General features: G+C 39.3%; 1 protein-coding gene across 2 annotated transcripts; it reads left to right on the top strand.

The window, feature by feature from the left end:
* The first annotated feature begins 2,472 nt into the window (after nt 1–2,472).
* Nucleotides 2,473–13,204, top strand: Zfand5 (zinc finger AN1-type containing 5). 2 transcript variants are annotated; one of them, XM_076846052.2, is made up of 6 exons: nt 2,473–3,018; nt 6,952–7,111; nt 7,535–7,646; nt 8,248–8,351; nt 10,512–10,637; nt 11,556–13,204. In XM_076846052.2, the coding sequence occupies exons 2-6, from the start codon at nt 6,961–6,963 to the stop codon at nt 11,702–11,704; spliced, it is 642 nt and encodes a 213-aa protein (XP_076702167.1). In that variant the 5' UTR covers nt 2,473–3,018; nt 6,952–6,960; the 3' UTR covers nt 11,705–13,204. The 2 variants fall into 2 exon arrangements, with proteins under 2 accessions (XP_076702167.1, XP_076702168.1); XM_076846053.2 differs by lacking the exon at nt 2,473–3,018 and adding an exon at nt 3,545–3,783.
* Nucleotides 13,205–14,153: the final 949 nt, after the last annotated feature.

Below are 14,153 nucleotides of genomic sequence, written 5' to 3'. Positions count from 1 at the left end.
GCTTTACCACTGATCTACAACCCCAGTCCATTTTTTTAAATTATTTTTTTATTTAGTCACAGGATCTTGCCTCAAATTTGCAATCCTCCTGCTTTTGCTTGCCTATTTGCTGGTATTACAGGCATGTGCACCACACCTGGCTTCTAATGTTATGAAATTCTATAAAAGCTGTTTTTGAAGAATTAATTGGTAATATCACATTTCAAACACACTCAGCTTTCCCTATTATCTTTTTTACAGAGGTGGATTTCAAGTCAAAGTTGACCTTCTCTAATGTCTATAGGATGAAGTCCTTTTTGCATGTTTTATTAGAAACATTCTATTATACATTTTGTTTTATAATTCAGTTAGTTATTAGAGTCCAGGTGAAAATTTAAAACATAAAAAAAAAAAAAAAAAAGCAAAACAGAAACTTTCTTGGAAGCCCATCCCTTCATCTGTTACATCAGTAACACATAAATAAATTTTCTTAATTTTCTCCTTCACATGGTGTGAGCCATCTGAAAGAAAGTGGGGTCACCTGAGGACATGGTAGGAGTAAATCAATAGTTTTCAAATTTGAGCATGTACCAGAATCACCTGGAAGACTTGATAAATAAAAGGCACATGGTTGCACTATACCCAGAGTTGATCCTGTTGATTTGATGTGGTGGGTGGACAATTAGTGGGTTTTTTGTTGTTGTTGTTTTTTGTTTTTTTAAAGGAGAGGGTGCACACTGAAGATTGAACCCAAGGCCTCATGATAGCAATCTAACACTGGGCTACAACTCCAGCCCCCAAATTTGTATTTCTAACAAGTTTCCAGGTAATAATGATGGTGCTGGTCTTGAGACCACATTTTTGAGAACCACTAGAAAAGAGTTGCTAGAAGGAACTTTACCATATTTAATACTAGCAACAGGTTTGGCTGAAACAGTCTCATAGAGCTCATAGAGAAAATTACTGTGATGAATTAATGAAACCCCAAATGGAAAATATTTGACACTTAAAATGACCTGTAAATGGTAGTTACGGTTTTTATTATTAATTAAAGTAATAAATCACAATGGTCCTGGGACCAAGTGACCCAAACTACTTAAATCTCTTAATATATTAATTGATCCTAGGAACAAAACTGAGATCTTTTTTCTATTAAAAAAAAAAAAAAGTATGGTAATGGATCTGGTATTCTGGTTACTGTGGCTGAGCGCAGTTTGATTTGGCAATGTGGGCTCAGGGTAACAAGGAAGCTGCCCCCAAACGTACAGTATTGCAAGTGAGCATCACCAGAAGCACAACTTAAACATACAGGTTTCTGAGTTTTACCCCAGAACAACCAAAACCATACAAGGGGGAGAAACCTAAGAATCTTTAAACAATCCTCAAGCGATTTTTTTTTTCCTGATCAGCCAATGGGAAACACAGAAAGGGTCTGTCCCTCCACTCTAATGCTGACTCTTAACAGTCCTAAACGTTATTTCTACGTGTTTGTTAGATGATTGTTTACCAGAAAATTTCAGCAGTCCTTTCTGACTTGGTAGCGCTTGAGTTGAACCAAGTCAACTCGAACAACTGGATAGATCAGTTGAATGTGTTTTTGTTAGTGCTTTGAAAAGGTTCAGTATTTGGAGCTCTTTCACAGAAGTCGGGCCCCTTGCCTCTTTTCTAATCGCCTGACTAATCCCTCCCCTCTTGAACTTGCTCCTGCACGAAAGCGCTGCTTCACCTCTTGCAAATCTCGGTCTCAGGTCTAGTTTGTTTGTTCCTTCACCACATTTCTTCAGCAGAACATTTGGTGCTTTCCCAGTTCACAACCCTTTGCTGGAATAGTCCATTTCCAGGGATTTTACAGGCTGGCCAAAACAGTTTGTTCAGAACAGCGACGCCAGGCCGAAGACTGGCAGCCAGTCCGCCCAGCGTTTCCTGACTCTGCACAACCACCCGTGACCTTGGGCGAGCTAGCAAGCCAGCGAGCACCGCCTGGCCCGCGCCTTCCGGGAGGCGTCAGGGCAAGGCTCAGGTTGGACCTTGGAACTGAAAAGACGCGGGGGCGGGGAATGGAGTGGGAGGTTTCGTAAACAGAAGACCCAAAAGCCAAGGGTCCTTTCCTGGAGGCGAAATCTAATATTTGGGTAAAGAGCGGGGTGGGGAGGACTTCTGCCCAGGGCTTGAAACAATGCGTGAGAACTCGTTGAAAAGCGGGCTCGAGTGAGAAAATCGGAAGGAGGGAGGCTGAAGGCGGACAATCGAGTTAAAAATAGAAACACATCCTCCACTGCACTGGCTCTTCCCAGCTCCACCCAGAGGTCGGCAGCCTGGCTAGTGACTCGACTAGGCGAGGAGGACGAGCAGCGAGGCTCCGTTCCGCCCCCGGAGCCCGTGACCAAAGGCCGGGGGCGGGGCCTCGGGCCCGTGACGTAATCGCGCTGCCCGTCGCTGCCGACGGGGTTTTCGCTGACGCACAGGTCCCGCCCCCCTCCCCCCTTTCCCTCACTGCCCCAGCGCCCGGCGAAGAGCGAGCGTCAGTCGGCCAGATCGCGAAGCTGTCTGCATCTGGACTTCGCGCTCTCTCCCTGCCGGGAGCCGCGCAGCTTCCCCGGCGGTGGCGGAAACGACGGAGAGCGCCTTCGGCGGACACTCACAACGCCCCGACCTCGCTACGTGCGCTCCACTCAACCCTTTCTCGGCCCACCCGGCCGCCGGTGGAGGCGTGAGGCGACAACGGGCGAGATCCTAGAACAGCGTTAGCAGCCGCGGCCTCCGGTCCTCCCTCCGCCTCCTCCTCTGCACCCCCCCCCCGCTTCCCTCCTCCCACTTCCCGAGCTCCGGCGTGTCCCGGCCACGCTCGGCGCTGCTGCAGGAACAAAGAAGGACCCCGCGGCGGCGGCGGCGGCGCCACCTCCGCCTGCGGCCCCCACCCGCTCCTGGCCCGTGGCGGCGGCTCCGGGCGCCCGGCTAGTCCTTCCCGGAGGCCTCGGCCCGGCCCTATCGCGCCGGCGTCGCGCGCGACCTCGACTTCTGCATTCCGGCCCCCGCAGGGTGAGTGGTGCGGCGCTGGGGGCGGGCTCTGGGCCGGGGGTCAGAGTGGAGAGCCGGGGCGGCCCGGGCCTGCGGTGAAGCCCGAGTGGGCCGCGGATGGCGGTGTCCGGGCAAGGAAGCTCCCCCGCCAGCTCAGGAAGCACAAAGACAGAGGCGTCATTTGCAGTCGTGGCCCAGGGCCCGGCTGCCTGCGCCCCTGGCGCGCTCGCAGTCGCACGGTCGGGAACAATGCCCGGCGTGCGGCCTCGGCTGGGCCGGGCCCCGGACTCGCGTGTCTCTCCCGGCCCCCCGCAGCGGCGGCGCCTGGTGTGGGCAGCCGGACCGCGAAAACAAAGACTGAGGCAGCGGCCGCGCCCCGGCCCCCTGCCCGCCGCTCTGCCAGGCTTTTCCTCTCGAATGAGCCGTTCGGGGTCGCGGCAGCGCGAGCCAGGCGGGGAGAGGGGCCGGCAGGGCCTGCAGAGCGGCTGTTCTGCATGACTCAGTGGTTTTGGGAGAAGGCCCTGTTGGGCTTTCCTGAGTGAGGCCTTCCCTTAGAGGGGGGGTGGGGGGGCCAGTGCGACCCAAACTTGCTCTAAATCCGCTGGAGCATGGAGTCTAGGGTGCTCTTCGTGGTATTTTAGTTTTTCCAACGTCGCTGCGTTTTCTCCCCCAAGATTCTTTTCATGGAGGAAGTGGAGCACCTTTCTCTTTGTTTCATGCATTTAAGCTGGTGAACACGAAATTTTGGGCTGGCTTTCCATGCGCTTCATGTATCTGTGATTTGAGGTATGGGTCGGGATACCTTTATTGATTGAATCCATCCCAAGAATTATTGCCCGAGGAGATATTTAAGATAAAGTAGTATATAGGTCACAGCCTTGTTTAAACATTTGGGCTTCGAATCATTTACAAACTTAATGATTTACAAACTTAAATGATTTCATTTTGCTTCTCATTTCTAAGGTTTTCTTTTTTTTTTTAAGTCAGATTTGGGGACTCCATTTGATGAAAATGTTGCAATTTTATTTTTTGAGTTTTTTATTAAAATGTCCAAAAAATGAAGGATTGGTTGTAGTTCACTATTTTTGTCTCAGGCCTGACATTAAGTTTAATCAAGCTACTCTTAGCAGAAGTAATTCAGATCTGAAGAGTAAGGACTTGTCCAAGGTCACTGGCTTACGGGTAGATTAGGTACTAGAACTCAGATCTCAACTCCAGGTGAGTGGGGGGTTTTGACGTCTTAAAACACCATATGTATCTGAAACAACTATATCAGAGATATAAATGCCCTTTATTCGGATTTTGGATTGGAGAATATTTTAGTTACACAGCAGGTTTTTTAGACTATGAATTGGAAAAGCTACAAACTTTACAGAAAATATGCATTTCCTCTATGTCTGATAGGAATGACCCATGAATACAGAAGTTTCTAACAACTTTAAAGGTGGTAAATAGTAATGGTATATATTTTTTAAAGACAGAAAGGAAATGCTAATAGTGAACACTCACCCCCAGCTCAAATGGTTTCCTCTGAACATAAGAATTCTTTATGCCTCTATTCCTTTTTCGCTGTGCTTGTTTTTTTGTAAGCAGTCCTGACCATTTGGGGCTTTGTGAGTGATTAATGATGCTTGGGTCTTCTAGATTGGATTTGAGTTTGTTTTCTAATCCTCCCTATTAGAAAAAACTGGCAGCCTTAATCATATTTTGTTTTGTTTTTCTTATTTTCCATATATGAATGTTGCATCTTTAGTTTTTGAGGTTGTGTAGGAGTTGTCAGGCTCTGAGATATAAATAGAAGCTGATTTCAGAGGCCCCTGTTGACTAGGCTTTATGTGAGAGCCTCCATCCAGCTCAGCCTGTCACATTGCAGCCTTGTGACAGGCTGAAGCGCCCTCCCATGTGATCTAAGCTGCTGAGAAATATTAAGGCAAGCTGTGCACATGTGATGGCATTTAAAAGCTGGCTTTCTAGGGGGAAAAACCTAAAGATGGGAAGCCCTGGAAATAATTAACATCCTATTGTTTCTGTGACTGGGTTCAAAATTTATTTTCAGTGAATTGAAGGTAGATGATTTTGAGGAAAAGGAAAGGTGAAATACTTTGTCAGAATGGGTTGTTATTAGGTGGGAAATCCCATATAAACAAATATTTTATTCATATTAAAATCATTTTATGTGGTTTAATTGGTTGGGCTTAAATTGAGGACAGTGCGTTTAAAGCCTATGCCAAATGACACTGGAAGCTAGGACAGAAAGTGAATTAGCATAGTTCTAAACCCAGCTTCCGGGAATGACCCAACTTTTTTTAAATGGCAGTTTACTTGTGCATGATGGGAATGAAAATACACAATTCATTATATGAATAATTTTTTTGCTTTTGATATTTTTAACATTGAAAAAGTCAACTAAAAATGTTTATTAAACTTCATAAGTGATGTTGAAATGTTTACCCTGCTCTAAAATGAGTCAGCTAAATTCTACTTACTATTTAAAGAGACACTGTCAACTAAATTAATCATTGTTTTAAGCAAGTTGTGGATCTTGGTCATTCTCCATATAAGCTTGATTTGCTTGAAATATGGAGTCCTTTTGCTAATAAGGAAAGGTTGCTGTCATTTAAATGTTTGGGGAATAATTGTAAGGATTCTGGCCAGGTCAAAATTGTTTTTCACTAGAGAAGGAAAAGGAAATGGTGGGGAGGGTGTCTCATAAAAATCAAAGGGAGGCCAGTAACTAAGTTGAGGAAAGGGACTAGGGAAAGGAAGGCAGGGAAAGGGAAAATGTTGGGGCATGATATTGACTAAATTATATTGTTGTGTCATGTCCATGTACAAATATGTAACAGAGAATTCCACTATTATGTATAATTGTAATGCACTAACCACAATAGGGCAAAAAGAATATTTAAACAAAAATTATTCCCTTTATTATTGTAATTTTGACCAAAAGTACTTCTTAAAAACATATTTTAACTCACTAGAATGTATTTTGTTTTAGTTGGAAAAATGAGTGACCACTACAAGCTAGAGCATATTTCCCTTAATCAGATGCTCTCAAATAATGCTTTTTATACAATTTTTTTTTTTAAAATTAAACAGTATTTTCTCTTACCAGAGGAAAACTTATTAAATTTAACACATTACTATGTTTATGTTGATTCTAACAAGACTTCTGGAAAAGCAAAGGGTATGCTTGCTGTGATAAATGAGCCTTAAATACTAACCATCAACTAAATATTATGCATTTATATTGCTTTATTTATTGAATTTGAGCATGGAAAGGTTTTTGTGTGTAAGGATGACAAATGTTATTAGAAAAGCCTTTGGTTCAGAAATTTATGGTTAATAAATGGTGCTAAAAGGTGCTTTAAACAAATCATATTCCTGTCTCACAGAATTGTCAGATTACTGATGGCACCAGAATATGTCCAGATGTAATTTTAAGGTGAAATCAATATTCAGCTAGTTTAAAGAACCACTAATAAATACAGAAATAGTGATTAGTTATGATTGAGGTTTTCCCCTACCATATTTGGAAGTTTCCTCTAACATTTTTAGCTAACAAAGTTAAAAGACATCATTTGGGATGGTTCACTTGTAGTGCTGGGGAGCAGAAAGTCCAAATACCAGTTTCTACTATGGTTAAAACAACCCTGGTATCCAGCAGGCAGGCAGACTGTGAATTGAAGCAAAGAATAGTTAACAGGTAAAATAATAAATTTTGGTACTTAACGGTAGAATTTCCTTTTGGTTCTAAAACAGTTCCTTTAATGATCTTTGTTTTATAAAGGCAACAAAATATTTCTAATTGTCTGCTCAGTCTGGAACACAATTTGGGGTTTTGTTAGTAATAGACTGGTATTTTAGAAATAACAGATATGCTAATTATTGTATTCTGCTAATTTATTTTGGTGACATGCTTACTAAAATTTTGTTGTTTTGTTTTGTTTATAGCAGAAAAATATGGCTCAGGAGACTAACCAGACCCCAGGGCCCATGCTGTGTAGTACAGGATGTGGCTTTTATGGAAATCCTAGGACAAATGGAATGTGTTCTGTTTGCTACAAAGAACATCTTCAGAGGCAGCAGAATAGTGGCAGAATGAGCCCAATGGGTAAGTTATTTCCAAGGAAAACACTTGAAGATCTGGTGGACAGAAAATATAGAACCAGAAATTGGGGCCCAAGACTGAGAATGCTGAAAGCCCAAGGAGAGAAGACCTGACAAGAGCTTAAAATTAAAGCAACAGCCCAAGTACTTGACATGACTGCATCCATCAGGAATGAATGACTACCTACAAGCATCTCTTAGCTTTTTCGGTTTCCATTTTTGAGGTTTTGTTTCATAATTGTGTTCAATGGATATGTCTTTAAATTTTTTTTTTTTTAGTTTGGATACTCAAGTGTAGGATTGCAGCAAAGTGAAAGTGCTTAAATCACTAACCTAATTAAATGCAAGTATTACTACTTATTAAGTTGACACTAAGTGAGTTTTTGTAATGTTGATTTGTTTCTTACAAATTCCTTTTTTTAAATAGGAACAGCCAGTGGTTCCAACAGTCCTACCTCAGATTCTGCATCTGTACAGAGAGCAGAGGCTAGCTTAAACAACTGTGAAGGTGCTGCTGGCAGCACATCTGAAAAATCAAGGTAAGGTTGAACATTTTTTTTTTAAGAGTTTCTAAGACATGGAAGAAATCAAGATGTTTGCATCCATGTACTACCAAATATGTTAATGTATCAGATGCCCTTGGCTTTGCATGTATTGGACAAAACTTCCAGTGCCCTTAAATCTGACTCTTTAGGTGGTTGAGTAAAGATGTATATCACAATGTACTCCAGAAACCCTTCAAAGACACTTACGTTTTGAAAGCTATATTTTAATTTCCTTCTAACTGAAGTTTAGGGATTATAGAGAGTGTTATAGTGCCACACAAGTATTTTGGCACAGCTGCTCCTTTTGTTCTTGAATTATAGGCATAGCTAAAAATTCCTAGTTGATTATAATAGCGTATGGTGACCTTATACAAATAAGCAGCCTTAAGTTAATGAGCCATTTATCAAATTGATTGCTTTCTTCTCAACCATTTATGCTGGGCATCCAAAATCTTTTAAAATTTTGCAGGTTATCTAGCTCCACTTGATCATGTTGGAAATAATATATAATTTAAAGTTGAAATGACAACTTATTATCTCAAAAAGAAGTACCCTTAACATCTTTAAAAATAATTGTTTGCTTGAACTCAAATAGAAATGTGCCTGTGGCTGCCTTGCCTGTAACTCAGCAAATGACAGAAATGAGCATTTCAAGAGAGGACAAAATAACTACCCCGAAAACAGAGGTGTCAGAGCCAGGTATGCTTTTTGTTTAATATGAGTTCAGTTCTGGATTTGGAAGTACAAGAGAAAGTTGGTGGCGGGATTCTCCTTCCCATTGAAGGACCAAAGAGGAGGGAGAGCCATGAAGTAGAGACCAAATAAAGAACTGCTCTTTTAAAGTATCTTGAAGTATAAAACAGCTATACTTTTTGCTCTCTTCTCCATTAATTGCCCCCAGGCCTACAAATCACCAAGATTATAATCTGGAGACTGGATGTTGAGAACTTAATAACAAACTTTTCAAGACCATAAGGAAAAATTCTATGGTCAGGAGCAATAACTCTTCAGTCTTGATATTGTCAATGTTGTAGAAAACATTCAAGCAGAGAACCTATGGAATACTAAACGTAAAAAGAACAGGATCCCTGTCTCATTTTGTAGGAATTTAAAGCTCAGTATGGAAGGGCATTTTGGGTTTCAACAGGTCATGACTTTGAGACTGTGTTTATAGCACAGCCAAAAGTGCCCTAATGTTGCAAGACTGAATTGTTAGAATTAGCTATGTGCACAAAGTTCATTCAAATCAATTCATCCTTTCTCAGTAAAATGGTGATGGAATACAATATAAAAGTATAAATTGTGGGAAAAAATAGTGTCAGTGGTTGTGTAATTTTCTTTGGAGGCTTGCTTTTGCTAACATTGCAGTCAGTTTTATCTGTACTGTTGTCAGTCTCTTTTAAGTGAGAGTCACATATTTTGGCCATCAAATGGCAGGTGAATCTATATATTTGATGTTTTGAAAGGAGTTTCATCTTTTGGAAAAAAAAAACTTATTTTTTTTTAAATTGCTGACATTGGAAGCATGTTTTGGGGTTAGATCTGTAACTAATACATACTTCTATTATTACTGGAGAGACATACTGTGGTTCACTATTTGTTCTACTATTTGTTCTTTCTGTATCACTTTTCTTTCTCTATCCCCTTCTTTATATGTCTCAGGAACTTACTATTCCTTTTTTCTGGTGGGGGCAGAGAAATGGTTGACACCATTCTCATACTCTTATTTACCCTCATATCATCAGAATTATATTAAGGTTGTAATAGTAGCATACTAAGAAATAGTAGTAGATAGAATATTTTCTAAGTCAGGTATTAGGTATGAATTCCAGTGGGGATATAGTGCTAATGCAAATGAAAAGTTGGGGCAGTTTTAAGTTCACATTAACCCAATCTGTCTGCTATAAAAGCTTGGATAGGCAAATAGCAGTAGTGCTAGAATATTGAATAGGCAGTAATTTTAGCATTACATATATACATTGATTTTTCTATTCTTAAACCTTAGATCAACATTAAAACTTTAAAAATTTATAATGTTTAAGGTATAGTTGGATTTATGTACGAAGTACATTTTGGTCTTTTGTCTTAAAGAACCAGTGGGGTTATGTGCTTTAATGCAGTCTGCATTTTTTTATGTGATATAAATGTGATCTAAAGCTTTAGAGGTGGAGAAAAGGTGGGGCTTTTTGTAGATAATATCTCACTACTCAAAGTAACACTAAAAAAATCCTGTTCTGCCAGTAGAATCCTTAATTTTCTAAAATCAAAACCTTACAAGCACTTCTAGATTGTTTTGTAGATCTAACAATGTGACTTGTGAAAGTGACAAAGTGATTTCATTAAAATTTTTGGATCTAATTTGACTCGGGGATAAATGGTTTGGGCTTTGTCAAAATTTGTTGAGGTAATCAGCATAAAAATCCAACATGGTTTTATAGCCAGGTACCTTGGCAGTTCTATCTAAGTAATGAATTCCAGCTGTCCTAATTCAGAAGTTCATGTTTAGGAAATTGCAATACAGAAAAACTAAGCATACAAACAGAATCTCCCCAGGTCTTTAAAAAAAATAAAATTAGTATTTTGTTTTCTAGTATTGACTTGTTAAGACTGAGATAAAGGAATATCCTAACTGGTGATTTTATAAAATAAATTTTAGAGGAGCCAAGTAGTTGTCTAGGAATTGCCAGGAAATTCTTAGACTTTAAGAAGTTTTGTCATTCAAGCGGAAGATTTTAAGAAAGGATTCTTAAACATTCTATGAATCTCATTCTTCCTTTTAAATATTTTTCTTTTTGACTTAGATCATTATCAGCCATTGGTCTCTGGAGAGATCTCTTAATTTTTATGCTTATTTTTCAGTTGTCACTCAGCCCAGTCCATCAGTTTCTCAGCCCAGTACTTCTCAAAGTGAAGAAAAAGCTCCTGAGTTACCCAAACCAAAGAAGAACAGATGTTTCATGTGTAGAAAGAAAGTTGGCCTTACAGGTATTACAAACGCTTAAGAATGTATATTTTACTGACTGCAATTAAAGAGCTCTTGGTCACTGTGAAGACTTTCAGGGAGAGAAAGTTTTCCATAGTGGGCTAGGAAGGATGCAGCAGTGTTAGATTTTAATTAGTTAAAAAATTGGGTTTAATTTCCATCTGGCTTCAGGCTTCTGAATTATTTTTCTCTTTTGGATTGACAAAGGCTTATCACTTTTGATACTTTCCTTTGTAACTCTTAGGGAAAAGGTAACTGAACTAACATATCTGCCTACTTTGAACTAGGTATGAAATGCTTTTTTTCTTGTCTCCTTGAAACCTCAGAATGTTATGGTCGACTTTATCTAGTTTTCACTTGAAACACTACCATTTACCACATGGTATAGTAGAAGTAGATATATGCTTGGGATTGGGAGGGAGGGTACTGAGGATTGAACCTAGGAGCACTTTATCACTAAACCTTATCCCCGTCCCTTTTTGAGACAGAATTGCTGAGGCTGGTCTTGAACTTTTGATCATCTTGCCTGGGATTATAAGTGTGTGCCATGCGCACCTAGGGCTATATTTTGAATTCAGGTCAACCTGTATAAATTCTACACTGTAATATCTATAGGAGTTAATGGAAGGAAACTTGTAGAGTTTTATTTTCTTCATAGGATTTGGCTTAAGCACATTTCTTTAACAGTCTGTTGCCCTTTGAGGGTAAGACATAGTTGTAGTTGTTTGAATTTCTCATCATCTCAAAATAGGCTAAAGCTTTTTGACAATTTAAATTTGATAGACTGCATCAAGATTTGACAGACTTCCATGTTGTAAAGCAATGAAAATATGATTTCTTTTTTATAGTAAGGCTCTTTTTTTTTTTTCTTTTAATTGCTACAAGTTCCCAAGTTACCCTGCTTCCTCTCATCTGTACAGGATTTGACTGCCGATGTGGAAATTTGTTTTGTGGACTTCACCGTTACTCTGACAAGCACAACTGTCCATATGATTACAAAGCAGAAGCTGCAGCAAAAATCAGAAAAGAGAATCCAGTTGTTGTGGCTGAAAAAATCCAGAGAATATAAATTACTACTTGTGAAGAGACTGAAACTTTGTTTTTATTTTAATATATCGTAGGAAAACATTAAAGAGCAGATGCATGGCCATTTTCCTTTGATGTTCTCCAGAGTTTTACTTTACACTTGTCTGTCTTATAATTGATATTTTAGAATGTTTGGGTGTTTGTTACAGGCAGAATTGGATAGATACAGCCCTACAAAATGTATATGCCCTCCCCTGAATAAAATTGGATAAAAATCTGCACAGCAAATTGAAATACACAAATAATAGGGACAAAATTTAGTTCCCATGTGCCAAACAAAATAAATGAAATCTCTGCATGTTTGCAGCATTATCTGCCTTTTGGGAATGTAATCAAGGTATAATCTTTGGCTAGTGTTATGTGCCTGTATATTTTTAAAAATGGTACACCAGAAAAGGACTGGCAGTCTACTTCTGTCATAGTTTTAACTTCACCTTCTTAATTTTCACATGTTCTTTGGAAGCAGGAAGAATGCTGTAAGGAGGATCAGATCTTCCCATGAAATCAGTATTTGGTGCCATATGTAAGCCTGGTTCAATTGGTCTTATAAAAGCTGTCAAATAAGACATTCTGTGAAAGGTAAACGTCACAACTGGTTAAAAGTAAAACCATCAAGCCAACAACTGGGTCTTGAGGTAACCTTTGAAGCTTACTGTGCTGGCCTGCACCAGAAGATACCTGCATTATTCTCATTACTAAAAATATGTAGCACAGAACTGCGTTAGGATTAATTTGTTTACAAGAAGTTGTTAAAACTGTTTGGTTTTCATATACAGCAGCTCTATTGAATAACATGCATCTGAATTTTAAGTTGCAAAGGTATCCGAACAGTTAATTTTTCATGTGCATCTTTTGTTGAATGTTTTGGTTCAAGAAAGAATGTTTAAAGCTTTTTAAAGACTTCAGTTCTTAATGTAACTGTATCCTTCTGCATGGAAAATCATAACCAACATGGCTGCAGTAGACTTCTTAGTGGTATCCAGCACCACTTGCAGAGGGCTGCTTTATCATATTAATTGTACTTGGGTGTAGGACTCTAGTGTTCTTGGGTGTATTGCATGGGCTGCATTATCTACAGCATTGTACAATAACAACTAGAAAAGGCAGTATACTTCACTGATGCTTGTCTGGTAATATCACTTCTGTGTTATAATGGAAGGTTTTTTTGTGATGTATGAAACTTGTGTTTTTATATATAAATGAGCATAGTTAGATTAGTGTTGTGGTAATGCCTGTTTTCATCTGTAAATAGTTAAGTATGTACACGAGGCACTACTTCTGATTTATTGCAGTGTTCAGTCCTAGTTTTTACTTTTATTCTTAAAGCATTCAATTTTTCTTTTAATTTTATGTACCTTAGTTCTGAGTTAGATCTGCAGATGTGTACAGATAGTTCATATTTATGTATTGCACATAATCATGCTCTTCAGCATTGATGCTATATTGTATTATGTAAATAATAAAAGCCATGTACAGAGGGAAACTTCCACTTGTTCATTGGGTTTTTAAGCTTTAGTTAGAATCCTAAAGGGGAAAATAGAAAATGTTTCATATTCAACTTTATAGTTGTATATACAGACTTTGCATGGCTGTATTATAAATTTATATTTTGTTGCCATTCTTGAACTCAATTATGAAGTGAGAATCATGAGTTATTTGAAAAATTTTCAAGTATGGCACATGATGGACAATTTGTTACTGAAGATCTGAATCTTCAGGATCAAAAACAATCTTAAAACTTGGAAAGGAATGAAATTCAATTATGACCAATTTTTGTTATCCATGTTGTACTTGAATCAGTGACTTAAGGCATAATTTTTTGTTCACAGAAGCAGTAGAGAAGATGACCATGAACTTTGTCTTTGCAGGTAATACAGAAGGACAAATAATGGTTACATGTAATTTTGCTCCCTGGAACAACAGAAACCAAGAGCACAACCATTTCAGTTAGGCATGGAAATACTAACCCTTCAATCTTGTCAGTTCCTAGTGTGCTGCTACTTCTGCTTTAAGTGGAAGAAAGATGTGTGTAGAAGTCCATGTGTTGATTTGAAGGTAGTACCTTACCTCCCTCAGTATGAAGACTTGACTCACAGTAGAATTGGAAATTATGGTATTTAGAAAAGAGTTTTTCAATTTTAAAATGAGGCTCTACCCCCTCCTACATACTGTCAACAAAGAAAAATATATAATTTAAATCTTTTTCAAGTCGGAAATGTAGTGTGTGGGAGATGGGGAGATAATGGGTCTTCCAATTATATCGGTTTGTGAAAGTAGTAGCAAGAGATTGTCATGAATATTATCACTTTTATAAGAAACATTTGTACTTAGGAATTGATTTTTGTCAGAGCATCCCTAGGGAGAAGGAAGATTTGTAGATTCAGTTCTGCCAAGACTCTTGGATTCAGACCTAAATATTTCCCTCAGTTCAG

The sequence above is a fragment of the Callospermophilus lateralis genome, chromosome 2, assembly GCF_048772815.1.
Source record: "Callospermophilus lateralis isolate mCalLat2 chromosome 2, mCalLat2.hap1, whole genome shotgun sequence".
NCBI classification, from domain to species: Eukaryota; Metazoa; Chordata; class Mammalia; order Rodentia; family Sciuridae; genus Callospermophilus; species Callospermophilus lateralis.
This window is presented reverse-complemented; position numbering and strand designations above follow the sequence as displayed.